The sequence below is a fragment of the Sciurus carolinensis genome, chromosome 14 (assembly GCF_902686445.1).
Source record: "Sciurus carolinensis chromosome 14, mSciCar1.2, whole genome shotgun sequence".
NCBI lineage: Eukaryota > Metazoa > Chordata > Mammalia > Rodentia > Sciuridae > Sciurus > Sciurus carolinensis.
In genome coordinates, this window is record NC_062226.1 from 38,568,536 (window position 1) to 38,588,691 (window position 20,156).

Sequence of the window (20,156 nt, forward strand, 5' to 3'; positions counted from 1 at the left end):
GCAGAATAGCTTGTGAAAGGATGTAACTGCTAGAGGTGAAATGAAGTCCATAGCCTACTGTAGAATATTCAGAGCTGCCAGATGGAAGGTGGAAAAGACGTGAACACAGACCTGGAGCTTTCATTACTGATAATCATTTTGGTTATTCTTTGCTGTGTTTTACTTGAGATCAGTTGGTAAGAAACTGAATTTCACCTCCATAAATTTGAATGTGCAGACATTCTATTATTCTCTTTTGTTCTGCAGTCACATTTCATTGTGGGCATGGGACCTGGCATTTGTAGTGTCATTGGTATATAAGTGTAGTCAGTGATTTGAAATTAGCCTGGTATTCTCTCTTTTATGGGATAGGCCTAATAAATTCCCTGAAATTTGAAATTTGAAACAACAATGCCCCTTTCTTCTCTGCCTTGCCACTTGCTTCTGTTATAATCTGTTCTTGGTGATTTTCTGGTCTCAGCCTGGTCACTGAATTCATAGGTAAAGCTTGAGTATTTTCAGTGACCATTAGTTGGGTTGTGCAATAACCAACAACTTGAGGCACTAAAGTAAGAATTGTTTGTGTAGCATTATATTAGAGAAGTTATTCTCAAACCTACTACAGTTTATAACCATTGGGGAAATTACACACAACAAAATAAATTGGAATCTACTGGATTGGGATTTGGGACTGTATGTTTGTATGTGCATTATAAACACATGCATGTGATTAATTCACATGTTTTTAAGGCTTTTTATATTGGTTCAATGGTTAGGTGTCATTCAGAGGTACTAACTAAGTGTTACCTAGGGCAAGGCAGCAGTTGATTGACTCAGTGAGTTGTTGTAAAGTGCAGAGAAAATACATCAATAAAACTAGCTGATGTAAGAGAGTTTATGTAAGAAATGGGAAAGGAGAGCAACATCTGGGTATACTTCTTGAACAGGTTGTCTAGAACTGGCTTTTGTGGGATTGGTGGTGTCATGAACAGCAAATCTGGAACAGTGACAGTAATGTTTGTACAACTGTTCCTGTGTTCTGTGTACTGTGTTATATGTTTTGAGTCATGGAGTCAGATTCTGTGATATGTTACAGTGAGCATTTTGCTCATATGAGAGAATTTTGAATTTCCTTATAACTAGAATATTCCCTGCCTTTGAAAATTAATGACAAATAATTGCATCAACTTCCTTGCACTAACTTTTTTTTTTTTTTTCTCCTGGTGCTGGGGATCGAACCCAGGGCCTTGTGCATGCAAGGCAAGCACTCTACTGACTGAGCTATCTCCCCAGCCCCTTGCACTAACTTTTATGGGAATGTGAAGTATTTATTTTTGACCATGGATGGCTTTTTTTTTTTTTTTTTTTTTGCGGTGCTGGGGATCGAACCCAGGGCCTTGTGCTTGAAAGGCAAGCACTCTGCTGACCGAGCTATCTCCCCAGCCCCCATGGATGGTTTTGACATGTTATTTTTGACAGAGAATGTATCATGATAACTTTAACATGAAAAAGGCAATTGCTCTTGCTCTGTATTTTTTAATCGTTGGCCTTTATTCTTTTTGGACCTTGATATTTGACTATACAGGACAGATGGAGGAGGAATAGCATTATTTTTTGTGTACTTATGAAGAAACTTTGTTGTTTTTGGTCATCTAAAAAAACTGGAAATGAACCTAGTAGTAGACAAGATAATGACTCACCCTGAAATACCCATATCTTTCTTTGTCTAATTTTGGAATATTAACGTTGTAAGTTCTGTGACCTTTATTTAACCTTGAAGGGTGACCTGAGAGATTACCTCATTTGTGACTAAGCCTATTCTAATTCAAAGAGAATACAGTGGTTCATAGATTAAGACAGTATTGTGTTTTTGTTTGTCAAGCATGTGTTGTATTATTTACTTTTTCTTTTCAACTTAAGTGATGTTTAATAGTATATTTGAGGCATCACTTAAAAAAATTATTGCTAGGTGTGGTGGTGCACACCTGTAATCCAAGCTACTCTGGAGACTGAGGCAGGAGTATCACAAGTTCAAGGACAGCCTGGGCAACTTAGTAAGATCTTGTTTCAAAATAAAAAATAAAAAAAGGACTTGGGATATAGCTTAGTGGTAGAGCATCACTGGTTCAATTTCCAGTGCTGGACAATGTGGGTATTCTTCAGATCTGTGGCAAATATTCCTATTCCCTTTACCTTTATATCAGAATTGGGAAGGAATGATTATTGAATTTATCTAGTAAGTTACTGCATCATCATTTTTTTGTATAGTATTTTTCTTTTCTTTTTTTTTTTCCTCCATTATAAAAAAATATGGAACGCTTCACGAATTTGCGTGTCATCCTTGCGCAGGGGCCATGCTAATCTTCTCTGTATAGTTCCAATTTTAGTATATGTGCTGCCGAAGCGAGCACTGCATAGTATTTTTCTAAAGTGAGGCTTACCAATTCCAATTTTCCAGGTTACAATTTAAAAAATACTTTTGAAAATTCTTGTTTTGTTTTTAAAGCCTGGGTTAGGAATTCTGTATTGCTAAGAATTTGTTCTTTTTATTTCCCTTTAAAGTCATCTGTCCTTGGCTCAGGATTTGGAGAGCTTACTCAATCAAAAATGGCAAATATCACAAACTCCCAGATATTGGACCATTTAAAAGCTCCAAGTTTGGGACAGTTTACCACTGCTCCAACTGCACAGCAGAATAATATGAGTCCCCCCAAAAGTACTGCTTCATGGGACCTCAAGCCCTCGGCATCCCAGGCCTCCGTTCTCCGTCATTTTGGTATGTATGTATTTTCTGTGCTGGTTTGCCCTTTACTGAGGACATGCTAAATCATTAGCAAAGTGTGTTGACTTGTGAACTCTTGAACTTGTCCAGAGATGTTTCTGTTTAGAACAACTCTTGTGGTTTTTAATTAAATCAGTCTAATTTGTGTAGACTATTTGTTGTTGTTGGTAGTAATTGTAATATTCATTCATGCTTGGAAGAGATGTGCAAGAGCAAGGTAGCATGAAAATATGAATATACAATACTTTGACTAAATGCATATGCAGAATTTTCTGAGCTTATTGTAAGTAGGGTGGTGACAGAAGATGAGATGTGACATATTTAATTACACCTTCTATGGATTTGGACATAGCATTTGCCTAGTGTATGTGAGGCCCTGGGTTCAATCCCCAACTTTGGTTGGGGTGGGGAGAATCTATACCCTCTGAAATGTTTTCTTATTCTGACATTTTGCCTATATCCATCATAATTTGGTCAGACTTTGCTTTCTGCTATTTGTGTTACATGTGTAAGTTGGATGTTTTCTAAATAGAACTCCCACAGAAATTGTGATATTTAATTACCATTCCCTACCTACACTCTCCTGCCAGTGTATTAAGGAATAGTGGGGGTTACTTTAATCATAAGACTTAGTTATGGGCTGGGGATATAGCTCAGTTGGTATAGTGCTTGCCTCACATGCATAAGGCCCTGGGTTCAATCCCCAGCACCACAAGCACACAACAAGTTGGTTTTGTGGGCTTCTTTGTATTTAGGACTAATGAGAAATGGGGAAGCACATTTTTATGCTCAATGAAATGGTTTACTGTGTTGGAAGTACTTGCGATGACTTCTAGGAAATCTAGGGAATTTCCTTGGGAGATTCTACTGGAGGCTGGATACATAGGTACCTTCTATCTAATGCGTAGAAAATTAGGGATTCCCTGAAGGAAAATAGGTATTAGACATAAACCATGTTGTTTGTATAGACATTCTAGACACAGTGAGCCACTCTTTCGTTGATGTGTTGGTACCTGTAATAGAAGTTTTTAGATGTAAGCATGTTATTCCCATACTCTTTATGAAGTTTGACTTTTCCATATATGCTTCTAATGCCAGGTCTAAAAATATCTTCACCTAAAACAGATCTGCTGTTTATTTTTTTTGTAAATTATGTTTTATTGGAACTTGGCCAGTGTAACCAAAGTCTGGCTGTTTACCACAAATTCAGCATCGAGAAGTTTCTGACAGATGACTTTAAAAGGCTAAAGTTTGTTATCTGTTCTTTCAAAAAAGATTTTCCATGTCTCTTCCATATGCAGAGGTGGCATTTCAGAGACACACACAAATGAATTAAGGGTCTTTTAAAAATATATTGTTAGTTGTCAATGGACCTTTTTTTAATTTATTTTTATGCAGTGCTGAGGATTGAACCCAGAGTCTCACACATGCTGGGCAAGTGCTCTGCCACTGTGCTACAACCCCAGCCCCTAAATTGAGGTTTAATAGTGTATCCGTCTTTGTGTTTTGATGCATTGTTTCTGAAGAGACCATGAAACTGATTACAATTGCTTGCCTCTAGACTAAGTATGAAAGCAGCAATGGAAGGAAGATTTGTATTCATCATATGCATTCCTATCTAAATTTTGTAACAACACATTTATTTGTCAAAGACTTAAGTAAAATAATTTTTAAAAGTTATATGTAGGGCTGGGGTAGTGGCTCAGTGGTAGAGTGCTTGCCTAACACATGTGAGGCACCGGTTTTGATCCTCAGCACCACATAAGGTAAGTAAAGTTATTGTGTCCATCTACAACTAGAATTAAAGAAAAAAAGTTATATGTAAGTGGGTGGGGTGGTACATGCCTGTAATTCCAGCTGCTTGGGAAGCTGTAGCAAGAGGATGGTAAGTTTCAGTCCAGCCTTAATAACTTAGTAAGACCCTTTTTTAAAAAATAAAAAGGGCTAGGACTAGGGTTATTGCTCAGTGGTAGAGTGCTTGCTTAGCACATGTGGGGCACTGGGTCGATCCTCAGCATCACATAAAAATAAAAAAGGCATTGTGTCCATCTGCAACTAAAATAAAAATTAAATAAATAAAAAGGGCATGATCAGTGGTAAAGCACTTCTGGGTTCAATACTGAACAACACACACACAAATTATGTGTACAATCCATAAAACAAGACCAGGTGCCTGGGGTGTGAATCTATTAGTCTGACTATCCAGATAGCTGAGATGGGAGGACTGTGAGTTCAAGGCTAACCTGGGCAACATGCTAGCACTATCTCCAAAAAAACAAACAACTCAAAAAAACCCCACAACAACAAAAGCCATAAACAGTGAAAACGTGATTATCTGTTAGCTAATGGCCAGGCACAGGTAGCATGTCAATAGTGTTCTTGAACATCCCTACTCCATATGCTCTAGCATAAAGTATACATCTTCTCTGCATAAGAAATAAGGTATCAACCTATTTTGGCATTCTTTTCCATTTACCATATTATACGTTTTTAATTTTCTCTCTTCCCCACTCCCTCAGTGTGTGTGTATCTGTGTTTGTGTCTGTTTGTCTCCAGATTCAACTAGAAGATGATTCATAGAAACTGGTTGTGATTGAGCTCTTCATAATCAGTGAGGGTACAAGAGGGATTTTGAAACCCTTATTGCAAAATAATTGTTGCTTCTTTTTTTTCTTTACATATTTCGTAGATTTCAAATCTCAGCCTGAACCATCCCCAGTTCTTAGTCAGATGAGCCAGCGACAGCAGCACCAGAGCCAGGCAGTTAGTGTTTCTACTTCTGGTTTGGAGTCATTTCCTTCCCAGGCAAAACATCAAGAATCAGCACCTGGGGATAGTATCTCCACTATGAACAAACTTTTGCAGCTGCCTAACATGGCTGTTGAAAATATTGCTGTATCTATCCACCAACCACAACCCAAACACATCAAACTCCCTAAACGACGGATGCCTTCAGCTTCTAAGGTGGGTATTCCATCAGGAAGTCTTTGTCCCAAGGATTCGGTGGATGTTAATCTAGCTCAAATAGTGGCATACTAGGCTTAGAAACTGTAATGCAGTGTTTTCAAACGCTGCTTGCTGAGGATTTGGTCATTTCTGAGTAACTGGGCTAATATTAGAGGGAACAGCTTTGTACTGAGAAACAGAGTCCCTTAATTCAAATACAGACTTTAGAATTTGACTCAAAGCATCTCTTGTTCTTATGTATTCTGCTCTGTGCCATAGTCGGAAGATGTGTGGTATCTTGACCAGGTAATGCTTTTGTAATTGCTGTGTCCCTTAAAATAGGTAGCTTAGTGCCCCGTCACTGCGTCAACTCCCCCCCAACTGCTTAAAGAAGCAGTTAGTGCCATTTATACTGACCATTCATTCCCCTGTGACCTTTTAATTTTACTTTGTTCTTTTTTCCCTTTCCCTTTCTCTCTCTCTCTCTCTCTCTCTCTCTCTCGTACTGGAGATTGAATTCTGGGGCACTTAACCACTGAGCCACATGCCCAGCGGTTTTTAATTTTTAAAAAATTTATACTTTTTAAATTTTTTTTTATTTTTATGTGGTTCTGAGGATCGAACTTAGTGCCTCAAATGTGCTAGGCAAGCACTCTACCACTGAGCCACAACCCCAGCCCTGTTCTATATTTTATTTAGAGACAGTGTCTCACTGAGTTGCTTAGTGTCTCACCACATTGCTGAGGCTAGCTTTGAACTTGTGATCCTCTTGCCTGAGCCTCCCATACTATTGGGATTACAGGCAGGTGCCACTGTGCCACGACCCTTCATTCTCTTTTTAAAGGATCATATTGCTTTTTCTTTTTTTTTCTCTTACTCCTTGTTTCTACCTTTATACCCAGGGAACCCAATTGTGTGCTTGGCTGTGTTATAAACCTTTCAGACTTGGAGTTCCTGTCATTATAGTTCAACTTTGCCGTTTCAGAATCCAACTACTGCAGTGGAAATGCCTGGTTCAGCAGATGTCACAGGATTAAATGTTCAGTTTGGGGCCCTGGAATTTGGATCAGAACCCTCTCTCTGTGAATTTGGATCAGCTTCAAGCAATGAAAGTAATAATCAGATTCCCATCAGCTTGTATTCAAAGTCTTTAAGGTATAAAACTTTCCACCTCTCCAAATTTTAGTTCTTTCTGTGCAAAATAAAATAAAGCTTAAGAAAGCATGTGGGGGAGAGAATAATGCATCCTGTAGTAATGAGTTTATGCAGCCATCAATAATGTTTAATTCCAGAGCTTTTCTTCCTCTACCCCAAGAAAAACCTCCTACCTGTAGCAGCCACTCCCAGATTCTCTTCTCTTTGTCACCCCTTGACAACCAATAATCTGTGCAGGAATTGCATAACCTGGACATTTTATACATCTCAAGTTAATGTAAGATGTGACCTTTTGTGCCTGTCATCTTTAACTTAACATAAGGTTTTCAAGGATCAACCATGTTGTATGTATACTTTTTATTGCCATACATTTTATGGAACAAATATGCCATATTTTGTTTATCCTTTCATTATTTCGCAGACATCTGGCTTCTTTCTCTTTGGTAATAGTGAATCATGTTGCTGTGGACATTACGCTACAAGTTTTGTGTACTTTGATTTCTATTGGTTGTACCTAGGAGTAGAGGTATTGGGTCATACGGTAGCTGCTATATTCACACTTTTTCCACAGTAACTGCATATTTTGGGGGGTTGTAGAAGCTTAACTGCATCATGTTAACATTTCTTGTAGTAATCTGGGAAATATCCAGTTCTTCCATGTCTTTGCAATACTAATTTTCTTTCAGTGGAATATTTTTTTTTTTGAGCAAAATATATTTTAATTTATTGCTGTAAAAAGAGGTGACCAACATATTTTAGTTTTTTTTTTAAAGGTTAGGAAAATACTGGATTATAATGCCACCACGTACATAGTTTATATTTTTTTTTATTGTTTTTTTTATTGTAAACAAATGGGATACATGTTGTTTCTCTGTTTGTACATGGAGTAAAGGCATACCATTTGTGTAATCATAAATTTACATAGGGTAATGTTGTTTGATTCATTCTGTTATTTTTTCCCTTCCCCCCACTCCTCTTTTCCCTCTATACAGTCCTTCTTCCTCCATTCTTGCCCCCCTCCCTAACCCTAACTCTAACCCTAACACTAACCCCTCCCACCCCCCATTATGTGTCATCATCCACTTATCAGCGAGATCATTCGTCCTTTGGTTTTTTGAGATTGGCTTATTTCACTTAGCTTGATATTCTCCTCTCATCCATTTGCCTGCAAATGCCATAATTTTATCATCAGTGGAATATTTTATAAATAGAAAATCCCAGATTTGAGATTTTGTCAATTTTTCCATATCACAGGCACAAAATCAGTTGTTTTGAATTACTTTTTGAATTACCTTGAATTGCATGGTTCTAGATAACTGATTCATTAAAATATCTTAAGGATTTCTAAAGCTATCCCTTCACCTGTCAATAATGTAGGTAACCTTGTGTGGGTGTGGGGAAAGGAATTATTGGACTTTAATAGATCATAGTAGTGTAATTTTTTAATTGTGTGTTTAATTAGAATATAACAGTAAATTGATGACATGGTTCTGTTTAATGAAACCTATGTCAAGCAACATCAGTCTGATACTTTTTATTCTTTTTAGTGATCCTCTGAATACCTCTTTACCAATGACCAGTGCTGTTCAGAACTCCACCTATACAACTTCAGTCGTTACCTCCTCCATTCTGACCAGCTCATCCCTCAGCTCCACTAGTCCAGTTACAACGTCTTCCTCCTATGACCAGAGTTCTGTGCACAGCAGGATCACATACCAAAGCTCTGCAAGTCCATTGGAGTCAGCTCCAGGAACCGTTAAAGTAAGTGGTACTTCTGGGTTCTTCTCTTAGAATATCTTCTTTGGAAGTGTGATAAATTATGCTTTGGGCATAAGATTTAATTTGAAATTGACTAACCTTAATATTTTTTTTTAGTTGTAGATGGACACAATACCTTTATTTATTTATTTTTATGTGGTGCTGAGGATTGAACCCAGTGCCTCACAAGTGCTAGGCAAGAGCTCTATTACTGAGCCACAACCCCAGCCCCAAAATTGGCTAACCTTTTGAGTAGAATCCTTGTAGTTTGCTGAGTTTGGTTGTTGGAGGCATCTCTAGAGCCCATGTATAGACCTACATATACTTGGTTGAGAAAACCAAGACTCTAAGTAGTACATGCATTTTGGCTTTGGTATTGGATGTTCCTATGTGGTTTAATATGTCTGCATTCTAAATGTTTGTTGTATTCCTCCTGTGTTACTAATTATTTTTCACTGACTGCATATGGTTCTGCATTACCATAGCTATATTTGTTTTGTAATTATGTATTATCTACTCATCTTTTGTTAAAGATACTAGAATATAGATAAAGAAGTAAAATATCTGTCATATTTCAAAGTCTTCCTCTGCAGAGGTTTGCTTCCTACATATCTGTTATTGCCAGTGAGAGGTTTTCTTTTAAGTTGAATAAATACCTCCCTAGAATCTGAGAAGGAAATTTGAATAGTAAGAAAAAAAAGAAACACAAAAGTACTAGGCCAGTTCAACTGTTTTTATTATTTCCATGTATCTCACTCACAATTTAAACTAGCTCATACTTGTAATGTCTGCCTTGCACAAACTAAATTTAAGCCTATCATTTCATGTGTCCCCTCCAAACTACTATGAACACTTTTCAGGCGTATATTCTGCTCATTTCTTCTGTTTGCATATCTTGTGAGATTAAAATCAGTGTGTTCAGTAAGGAATTTTTCAGCGGGATGGTAACATTCTATATCTTGATAGGAATTTGGCTTATATATGTATGTGTTTGTTGAAACTCACCAAATGAGTCTCTTAAAAAATATGGTAAACAAATTTGTAACTCTAGTTAATGATTTGCATGTTGAAAAGTTCTAGTGTCTATAAACTTAATTTGAAATGCAGCAAAAAGCATTTAGGAGACAAGATGGATGGATAAATAGGTCAAAAGAAAATGTAGCAAAATGTTAATTATTCAGTGTAAGTGATATGGGTATTTACTAAATAATTTTTCAATACTTGAAATTTTTTCTTAAATATTGGGAGAAAAATCACTATATTCTGTTTTTATCACTTGACATGATTTTGTACATATGACATAGTTTCTTGGAATTTCAAATCTATAACTCTTGTCTCTATTTTAAATTAATTTATTTGTGCATGTATTTATTTTATGTTCATTTATTGGGGGTGTAGTGACAATGAAACCTGGGGTGCTCTACCACTGAGCTATATCCACAGTCATTCTAAGTTTTTTTTTTTTTTAGACACAGGGTCTTGCTAAGTTGCTCAGACTGACCTCAAACTTGGGATCTTCCTGCTTTAGCCTCCCAAGTAGTTGGTATTACAGGAGTGTACCATCAAGTTTAACTTTTACATTAAACTTTGGTACTGGGTTTAAACCCAGAGGTCTTCTACTACTGAGCTGTATCCCCAGTACTTTTTACTTTTTGACACAGGGCCTCACAAAGTTGCTGAAGCTGGTTTTTTACTTTCAGTCTTCCTGTTCAGCCTCCTGAGTTGCTGGGTTTGTAGATGTGCATCATTTCACCAAACTCTTAAGTGAATTTAGAAATTTAACTCTACTTTTTATTAATAGTGCTGGTGATTACTAATCTTGTTAGTAAAATCCAAACTGTTGCCTCACAGGAACCCCTCTCACCATCTTCACATAGTCATACAATAAGCTTGCACATTTACTTTGTGTAGATTATGCCCAGAAAGGTACATACAAATTTCCAGTTTCGGAGAAAGCTTTCTTAGCACCGAGAAGACAATCACAGTATGGTGGTTCTTTATCATGTCAGCTGGCATGCATCTGAAATCCTTTTTTTCACCCCCTTGGTACCAGGAATTGAAGCCAGGGTCACTTAACCACTGAGCCATATCCCCAGCCCTTTTTATATTTTATTTAGAGACAGGGTCTCACTGAGTTGCTTAAGACCTCACTAAGTTGCTGAGCCTGGCTTTGAACTGGAAATCCTCCTACCTCAGCTTCCTGAGCTGCTGGGATTATACGTGTGCAACCACTGCACCCAGCTGAAATCTTAACTGTGTTTGAATTAAGATATCTTATTTTAATAAAACACTGAGACATTGAGAAGATGTAGAATACCCAATAATAATGTTACTTAAGCTGTGTTTTCTGAGGTTATGCTCTCATATCTCTAGTGATAACAAAATCACAGGCTAACTAGGTGCGGTGGTGACCATTTATAATCCAAGGTACTTGGGAGACTGAGGCAGGAGGATCACATGTTGGAGGCCATCCTGGGCAATTTAGCAAGATTCTACCTCAAAATAAAAATTAGAAAGGATTGGAATAAATTAAAGAGTTTCAGTGGTAAAGCAAAGCACCTCTGGGTTCAATGCCCAGTACCCAAAAGAAAAAACAAAATGAACAAAATCACAGGCTAGAACAGAATCTTGGAACATATTATCGGAGTTAGATGGAGCTTTTCTCATTTTGTCCTTTCCACCATTCCCATCACCTGAACATTCAGAAATACATCTGTGTTCTCTGGCCACATTAGAGTAATTTTTGTGTCTCTCCCTCTGTCTCTGGAGTGTGCATGTACTTGTGCATGCACATACACACACCTGGAATATCTACAGATTAAAATTGCCTTCCCAGGAACCATTTGATTGGCAGGTTAGTGTCTGTAAATCAAAACAATCACAGTATAGGCTACATCCTTGTAATACTTAGATTCAAATAAGTTAAGCTCCTGGATTCCATGTAGCTGTCATGATCCAGTTCAGTTCCCTTAAACACACTGCTTTCATTGCTTTTGGTCTTATTCCAGTTCCCATAAAACTTTTTGCCTCATAGCAGACAGCCTGGTTTTTGGGAGTATGTCATTGCCAAGAAGGAACTGGCAGGCTCATTATCAAACTACTTTTCTGACATGGTGGTGGTTCTGTAAATTATGGGAGGACTCTTTATCTTTGCTCTTTAGTTCTAACTGATAAATTTTCCTGTAACCCTAAAAGTTATTTTTTTTAATCTTGAGCTTTCTCCTCTATATTCTCAACTGCTTATTAGATAATTCTAGTTAAATATACTTCAGACACAGTTAAATTGAACTTCCTTTAGCTTTTCTCCTCTTTATATTTATATTATTATTTTTGCGGGGGAGGCGCGTGCAGTTTACCCAGGATTGAACTCGGTGTAATTTGACCACTGAGCCACACCCCCAGCCCTATTTTGTATTTTATTTGGAGATAGGGTCTCACTGAGTTGCTTAGCACCTCGTTTTTGCTGAGACTGGCTTTGAATTGGAGCTCCTCCTGCATCAGCCTCCCAAACTGCTGGGATTATAGGTGTGTGCACCTGCACCTGGCCTTTTTATATTCTTATTCCTTGATTCTTTAACCTGATTTTTGGCATTAGTTATTGACTTTACACTGTATAATATAATTTTAACTGTCTTTTATTACCACCAACCTCAATTTGTGTCTTTATTTTCTAAGAGTGTTGAAGATTGTCCTTTTTCCTGCCTGAAATATTTGGTATCATTCACAAGTAAAGCCATCAGGCCAGAAAATATCTTTGTAAGGAAGCTTGTAATTCCAATTTTAATTTCTTTAATTGGTGAAGTGATATTTTTATTTTTTTAAATTTGTGACAAGGAATTAATCTGTTTTCTAAGTTGTTAATTTCTTGCTATAAAATCTTTGTTTTTTTTCTTACTGTCCTTTCAACATCTGTAGGGACTATAGTGATATTGTCTACCTCTTTTATTCCTTTTTGCAATATTTGATTTATTTGTCAACAGATAGGTAAAAATATAAAATTGTACATGTTGTGGTAATCTAGTATTTCCATATATGTGTACATTGGATAAATATTGTATAATACTTAAATCAGGTTAAACATTTATCTCTGGAAACACTCATTCCTTTGTGATAAAAACTTTCAAAACCTTTCTTCTAGCTTTCCCTTTCTTACTTTTGAAACTCAAATCAGATAATATTCATCTATTAGTATGGAGAAGCATTGGTTTAACTGGGTGTCTCAAGATTCAATTTGTCTCCATTGTCTTGGTCCTTGTGATGTGTACAGCTCTTGGGTGAAAGCAGTGGGGGAGATGGGGTTGCGCCACCCACCTGCTGTGCAAAGGAAAGAGCAGGTCTAGCTCTGCAGGTTTTAAGTCAGTTCTCTATTTGACTTCCCCACCACTCCTGCTCCCAAAGTCAGCTCATATAGATCAATATTAGGTACTTGGAGTGGTTCTTTGATATGAGATGGGTTGTCCTTTGGTTTCCTTACTACTGACATGATTTGACTTCTCCATTTTTAGCTGAGTCAGATACTATCCTCAGTATGCTTTCTGGTATACAGCGTTTTGTTATTATCCTTTTTTCCCCCACTGGTTTTTCCTTTTGAGTTTATCCATTTTTAAAATGTCATGTATTTTTGATCTGTCATCTTTAACATTAACTTTATTCCTGTATTTTTCCTATTTGGCAACTACTAGCTAAATGTGGCTATTTAACAATGAACAAATTAAATAAAATGTCAGTACCTTAAAAGTTAGCAACATTTTAAATGCTTATTAGCTAGGTATAGTTAGTGGATACAACATGGGACTATGCAGATGGAGAATATTTCCAACATTGCAGAAAGTTCACTTTGACATTGCTGGTGTATTCTGTTTTTGACAAGTAAATCAGAATCAGACCATATGCTGTTTGTGCAAACATACTGTTATCTCCCTGACATTTTAGTTTTAGCGCTAACTACCCCTTACTTATTGTGCATGTCACTGCTACCTTCATTCCTTGCTCAGTTACTTGATTTCTGATCTCTCCTGTAGGGTTTTTTTTTTTTTTTTCTTTTGTAGTACTGGTTATTGAATTTGAATCCTAGGACACTCTACCACTGTGATACATTTCCATCCCTTTTTATTTTTCATTTTGTAGATAGGGTCTCACTAAGTTGCTGAGGCTGGTCTCCAATTTGTAATCCTTCTGCCCTAGGCTCCTGAGTTCCTGGGATTACAGGACATGTTGCCATGTTTGGCTGGTCTACAGATTTTTTTCTCTCTCTCTGGATCCTTTGATAATTGTTTGCTTTCTCTCCTACCATTCTTCTGCTTAAAATCCAGCTTACGTAATACCCTTTATCAGTTTGTCCATTGTTCGCATTTTATTTCATTCATTTATTTTGCAATACTGGTTATTGAATCCATGGCCACTCATGCTTAGGCAAGTGCTCTTCCACTATATTTCATCCCCAATCCTTTTTATTTTTTATTTTGAGACAGTGTCTTGCTACAATACTTAGGTCCTCACTAAGTTACTGAAGCTGTGATCAGACTTTCAATCCTCCTGCCTCAGCTTCCTGAGTCACTGGGATGATAGGTGTGCGCCATCTCACCTGTCTTGGGAAGACTTACAAATCTTAGGGTTTGTACTGAATCTATTAGATAATCATAAAAGATATTTAGTGGTGAGTGAACCCTACTTTAAAGGGAGAAAAGAGACTAGACTTTTCATTAATCTCCACTCAGTTTTCTATATTTGGTGAGGTATCCTGTGTTACCTTTTCCCTAACTATAACCAACAGTTTCCTTTTTTTTCCTCTAATCATTTTGTTTTACCGTCTACCATTTCTCTCTCTCTCTCTCTCTCTCTCTCTCTCTCTCTCTCTCTCTCTTTACTGTCTACATTTCTTTTAAATAACTTCAGGTAATTTATAGAACAAAGAGTACTATAAATAAGTACAGTAGTCATAAGTATAAGTTGTAGTAGATTTGGGTTAATGCAGAGGCCACAGCCATAAAACCTTTTTCTTTAGTAGCTTTGACATTTGCAAAAAGGAATGTGCCTTGTAGCTTTTTTCAAGTTCCTCTCCTTATCTAGGGACAGTGCCTAAGCCTGTAGTCTCTGCTATTCATCCTGCCATGCCATGGCTCCCTGGCTTGCTCAGCAGAGGCAGATGTCATTTCTCGAATGCCTTTTTCTGTAGCTGCAATTGTGGCTCAGAGGTAGAACACTTACCTAACGTGTGAGGCACTCGGTTCAATCCTCAGCACCACATAAAAATAAGATAAAGGTATTGTGTCCATCTACAACTAAAAAACTTTTTTTTAAATGCCTTTTTTGGTATTGGTTCTATTGAAATGTTTTGCAATTCACTCAAACCAGTTTTCAGGTTCTGAATTTTGACTCAGGATACTACATTATTCTCACTTTCTACTTGTGTACTTCAGAAAAGCCATGTTTTAAGGCCACATCTCTTTTTCTCTGAGAAGCATTTTGTTTTTAGTGATCTAAAACACAATAAGTTTTCTTTTGTTCTATTTTGTACATTTTCTTTTTTGTACACATAATATTCAGGAGCTAGAATTTGCCCGAGATAGGAAAGTGCCTGGTGATTTCAATATAATAGTCTAGTTTGTGTGTGTTTGTATGGGGGGGTATACTGGGGGTTGAACCCAGGGGCACTTAACCACTGAGCCATATCCCCAATCCTTTTTATTTTTTGTTTTGAGATGGGGCCTTGCTAAATTGCTGAGACTGGCCTTGAACTTGTGATCCTCCTGCCTCATGAACCTCCTGAGTTGCTGGGATTACAAGTGTATGCCATTGCACCTGGCTCAGTTGGATATTTAAAAAAATTTTTTTATTTTTACAGTGCCGGGAATTGAACCCAGGGCCTTGTGCATGCATGCAAAGCAAGCACTCTACCAACTGAGCTATATATCCCCAGCCCCTTAGTTGGACATTTTAATGATAATACTGGGACTGATTAATTGTTTCCTTTGATATTCTTACTTCCACAAATACTCAATCTAGTTTCAAAAATATCAGGGTGGTTTGGAGATAATTTAAAATGAGATAATGAGGTATGAAGTATCGGAAAACAAATCCTTGGGATTTGTTTGTGGGATTCCTTTAAAAAAAAAAGATAGAATAAAATAGACAGTTTGCCCACCATTAACCAATATGTCATATGATTGTTTCTGAATTCTAATAGAAAGTCAGGTAGGTATGGGGTTTACTTACTTTCTTTTTTGTTCCTTGTAGAATGGACATGGCGGTGGTCGAAGTCAGCAGACAGCAGACAGTAAGTATATCAGCTAACTACTCTTGTCCATGGCTGGTGAAAATCAGAGGAAAGCATGGCGGATATGATGGAGAAAACAACAGTTGAGCAATGGCTATTTCTCCAAAAACAGACCAGTTGGATTTTTTTTCTTGAAACTGTTCTGATCCATCACTGGGACAGAATATATCCATACTCATTGCTTAAGGGGAATCAATTCTCATTTCTGTGGCAGAGCTAACAAAGGTTGGCTAGTTTCCATTTGCTAAGGTGATGGTTGGTGGTATTATTAGAAATGTTGTAGCCACAGCAAGAATTATAGTCTGGTATTATTCTGCCCTGATTTGCTTAGAGACAGGTTGGAGAATGCGCAGTCACACGAGTAATGTGATGGACTTTTAAAGCAAAAAACTGCTATTCCTGTTCAGGAAAGACGTGCTCATTGCTATCAGAACCTGAAGGACTGCTGCTTAGGAAGAGATAGAAAGTGTACCCTGGGAATGCTCTGGAGAAAAATGAAGGGGGATTCTACCCTTCCAATAGCTCAGTGATCACTGGAGGTATAGTGCAGGTGATTCCGTAGTAGTTTTTTTCTTTTTTTGGTGCCTGACTGGCTTGTCTGTGATTATTTATATTATTTCTGTTTCATCATTCAGTGAGTCAAATGGTTCTGCACTATTGAGTATGGAAGCCAGAATGACTTTTTTAAATTAGAATTTTTGGGAGTGTGGTATAGAACTCTTATCAGATGCCATTGAAATTGAAATGATGGAATTGATGCACCAGGGTTCGTTTTTAGTATTAGTGATAAAGCTGGGTTGCAAGGGCTGTTTTGAGAAATGTTGGCAGCTTCGAGCTTATTGGATGATGGTATACTTTTTATTCTAGCAGCAGCTGTGGTAAATTTCTTTTGTCCTCTTGGGAATTCAAGAATGCATATAGGGATCCTAGGTGGTTTGGAGATAATTTAAAATGAGATAATGAGGTATGAAGTATCTGGAAAACATAGTGTGCATTTAAGGTATGTTGTTCTTTTTAGGGTACTGGGGATTGAACCCAGGGGTACTTTGCCACTGACATACATCCCCAGCCCTGTTTATTCTTTGTGACAGGGCTTCAGTAAGTTGCTGAGGCTGTCTTTGGACTTGCAATCCTCCTGCCTTAGCCTCCTGAATTGCTGGAATTAGAGGCATGTACTACTGTGCCCAGCTGTTTTTATTTTCCATACTTTGTCCCGTACCTGTTTCCATCTTGCCTCCCGATTTCTTTACTTTGAGAGAATGGCTCTCTATGAGCCTGTTAGCAATGTCATCCATTGACCTGGGAAATACTATTTGGGGTATTAGTTGCGGGGAAGGTACATTAGTGGTATCTTCATCTAATTTCATCTTTGGCATAGAATATCTATGGGGAAGATTCTGGAAAGAGTTGACCTGGCTGTGAGCCTACCTGTCCTTGCCCATTTTTGTTTTCAACTTCCCCTTCCTTTTAGACTATAGAGTCTTCCCTGTGGGTTCACAGGAGTCATGCTGGAAGGTAAAGGTGACTTTTCCTTCCTTACTGGAAAAGACGATGATGTACTTCCAAGCACATATCTGAGTTGTATGTGTGGACAGCACAAGAACTGAGTCTTTTCCACAGGTGGAATTGATTGTATCCATACCTTTTCTGAAGCCTAGTAATTAGCAAGCTTGCTTATATGCTCTGAGATTAATATGTTCATGCATGTACCAAAGAAATTCTCACTAAGCATTTGAAAGTAGGTGTCGTACTACAGGTGTGTATTCTTGCTGTAGATTTTAGGCATATAGATCTCTCCACAGTGTCTATATTCAGGCCTTTATTCTCCTTCTCTGAACTGGCTCTGAGCTTTTGATAATATCCACCTGGGTTGGTATATGATATGTACTCTCGGTGGTCTTGCCCATTGATTTTTTCATTTTCCCTTACTGTCCTTTGGAGGAACATTTGCCTCACTTTATAATTATACCTGTCAATGTCAGCACCTCTTTTCCTTTGTTTGCTGTGAAGGATCAGGTTTCTGTAGGTTGAAGTATACCCACATTATAGGACAGTTTATGATTATAAAAGTGTCATTACTTTCTCTTTCAATGTTGTATGTCTGACCATCACCTGTCCTTTTGGTAGTCTTGTCTCACATGTGTGGGACCATCTGTTGACATGCTTGGGCATTGTCCTAGGAAATGTTAACTTTGTGTGTATTTCACCAAGGCTGACATGTCACAAGATACTGTGTAGATTTCTGATACTCAGGATTGGTTCTGGAGCTAAACAGATCTGTTTCTTACAGCTACTTCATCCGTTCCAGCTCCAAAGACAACAGACCCTCCTTCTGCCCTCCCATCTGTGGGCTCCCTGCCCAGCACCACCTCCTGCACTGCGCTTCTGCCCTCTGCATCCCAGCACACTGCCACTTTGCCCTCCTTGTCCCAGCCTGGTGACCTGTCCAGCAGCCCCCTCTCTCAGCTTAGCAGGTATGGGGGAAAGGTGGGTCCAGAGTGAAAAGTACATCAACCAGAGTCCGAGAGCCTTTATAGAAGGTTGTTGCTATGAACAGAACATACTTGTTGTCTCTGACATGACATCCTGGGCTTTTGAATTAATACTCCACCTTAGGTTTTGCCCAGATCAAGTCTCAAAACCACCAGATAGAAAAATCTTGCTGGGTTATAATACTTCTACTCACATGGAGCATTGATTCTTCTGGAATTGGATGGGGTCTTGGGTACCCTCTGACTCTTCTTGGACATCAGGCAGGTACTCTGCGCATAGCCTGTTCCCAACTCTGGACCCACATCACTAATGTAGAATGTGAATGATGTGGATATCTGAGCAGGTGTCTGACATAACACTTGTCATGACTCCAGAGAGGACGTTATTTGAACAGGGTGTAGGAAAAAGGGGTTGTTTATTACCTACATCTTTGCGTAATGCTCCCATCTTGACCCTTTCCCTTGGGAGCAAGAGCTTTTTATTTGAACTCTGGATCTGATTGAAATCAAGCTCTGACTCTGGGATATGTGGTTGAATATAGACCTTTCTTCACTCACTCACAGATTTTATGAGCTCTCCAGGCATGACAGTGTTCATAGCATAGTCCTGTTTTTACTTTTTCTGTTGCCTAAAGAGGAAACAGTTATAGTGTATGAATTTTTCTTTGGAGATTTCCTAGGCCAGGAGATATCAGATCTTGTCGTGAGTGAAACTTTAGGTCATTTCTAACAACCAGGATCCTGTCATTGGGTTCCAGGGGCATGCACTCTGATGTGTAGGCTTCCTCAGGGATAGGGCCAAGCAGGAATAGAGCCATTGGAGCCAAGTAAGCTTTGTTCTTTTGGAATAATCTGTTTGGGTGGACACAGGGTGCTCTGTTTTTGTCTTCTAGTTCACTCTCCAGTCACCAGAGCAGCCTGTCCTCTGCGCATGCAGCACTGTCCTCGAGTACACCACACACCGTAAGTGTCCACAGGCCTCCCTCTTTAGCACTCCTGGAGTTTTAGTTTATTAATTTTCAGATCCGAGATAATCTGGAGTTGTTTGCATGAAGTATCTTGAGTAGTTACATGGTTCAACCTGTAAGTTTCCTGGGCTCCATAGAAGACATGTTTTCTGATAAGTGGCTCTTTGCATGAATTGCCTCAGAGCCCCATGATATCCCCAAGAACTTCCTGAGTCCCTGTTTTGAATTGGAGATGTTTCTACCCAACAGGGGAGGTTTTGTTTTCCAGCCCTTGTTATGTTGAGGCATTTGAAGTTTTTTTGAGAAAAATAGGTTCACTGTTAAACTTGACCTTTGGGCTCCTCTAAAAACCATTTTTATCAAGATCATTGTTCCTTGAAACCTCTACTATTTTGTGTAGAGCAAGTATTTGAAGGGAAAAGGGAGTGCCTAGCTTAGGCAAGGATTTGCTATCCTGTGCCTAGATAACCTGCACATTTATCTCTGAGACTGACATTCCTAGCTATTGGCCCAGTCAATGTAACTATGTTCCATTCTTTTGGCAGTCATGGGAACGTTCCTAGTGGTAGCCATGGGTGTCCTATTGATCTGTGCCTGTGCCATCTTCCCTGTGTCAGAGTCGCACACTTTGAAGAAGGAAGTCTGAAGGGTGGAAGGGCAAAAATGGAAGCAGAATTATGCTGTCGAGGAAGCCAGGCCGGGAGAGATCCAAAGTGGAGGTACTGGCTAGGAAGTGTTTTTATATGCTATGAGTAACCCTAGATTAGGGTTGTGAATTGTGACTTGGTCAGTTGTGAAGT

The 20,156-nt window shown here is 38.4% G+C and overlaps 1 protein-coding gene and 2 non-coding genes across 9 annotated transcripts in view; 2 read left to right on the plus strand and 1 right to left on the minus strand.

Annotated features, from left to right (window-relative positions):
- Ubap2 (ubiquitin associated protein 2) overlaps nucleotides 1-20,156 on the plus strand; it is a 112,796-nt gene that overhangs the window by 80,163 nt on the left and 12,477 nt on the right. For all 7 annotated transcript variants that reach the window (XM_047525218.1, XM_047525219.1, XM_047525225.1 and 4 more), the window contains 7 exons: nucleotides 2,542-2,755; nucleotides 5,451-5,725; nucleotides 6,693-6,862; nucleotides 8,410-8,623; nucleotides 15,857-15,896; nucleotides 18,187-18,370; nucleotides 19,282-19,351. In XM_047525218.1, the coding sequence (XP_047381174.1) occupies nucleotides 2,542-2,755; nucleotides 5,451-5,725; nucleotides 6,693-6,862; nucleotides 8,410-8,623; nucleotides 15,857-15,896; nucleotides 18,187-18,370; nucleotides 19,282-19,351 (1,167 nt within the window). The remainder of the gene's footprint in view (nucleotides 1-2,541; nucleotides 2,756-5,450; nucleotides 5,726-6,692; nucleotides 6,863-8,409; nucleotides 8,624-15,856; nucleotides 15,897-18,186; nucleotides 18,371-19,281; nucleotides 19,352-20,156) is intronic.
- LOC124965072 (U6 spliceosomal RNA) lies at nucleotides 2,284-2,390 on the minus strand. Its single transcript, XR_007105080.1, has one exon. It is a non-coding gene; the product is annotated as a U6 spliceosomal RNA (small nuclear RNA).
- Nucleotides 17,436-17,514, plus strand: LOC124965065 (small nucleolar RNA SNORD121A). Its single transcript, XR_007105075.1, has one exon. It is a non-coding gene; the product is annotated as a small nucleolar RNA SNORD121A (small nucleolar RNA).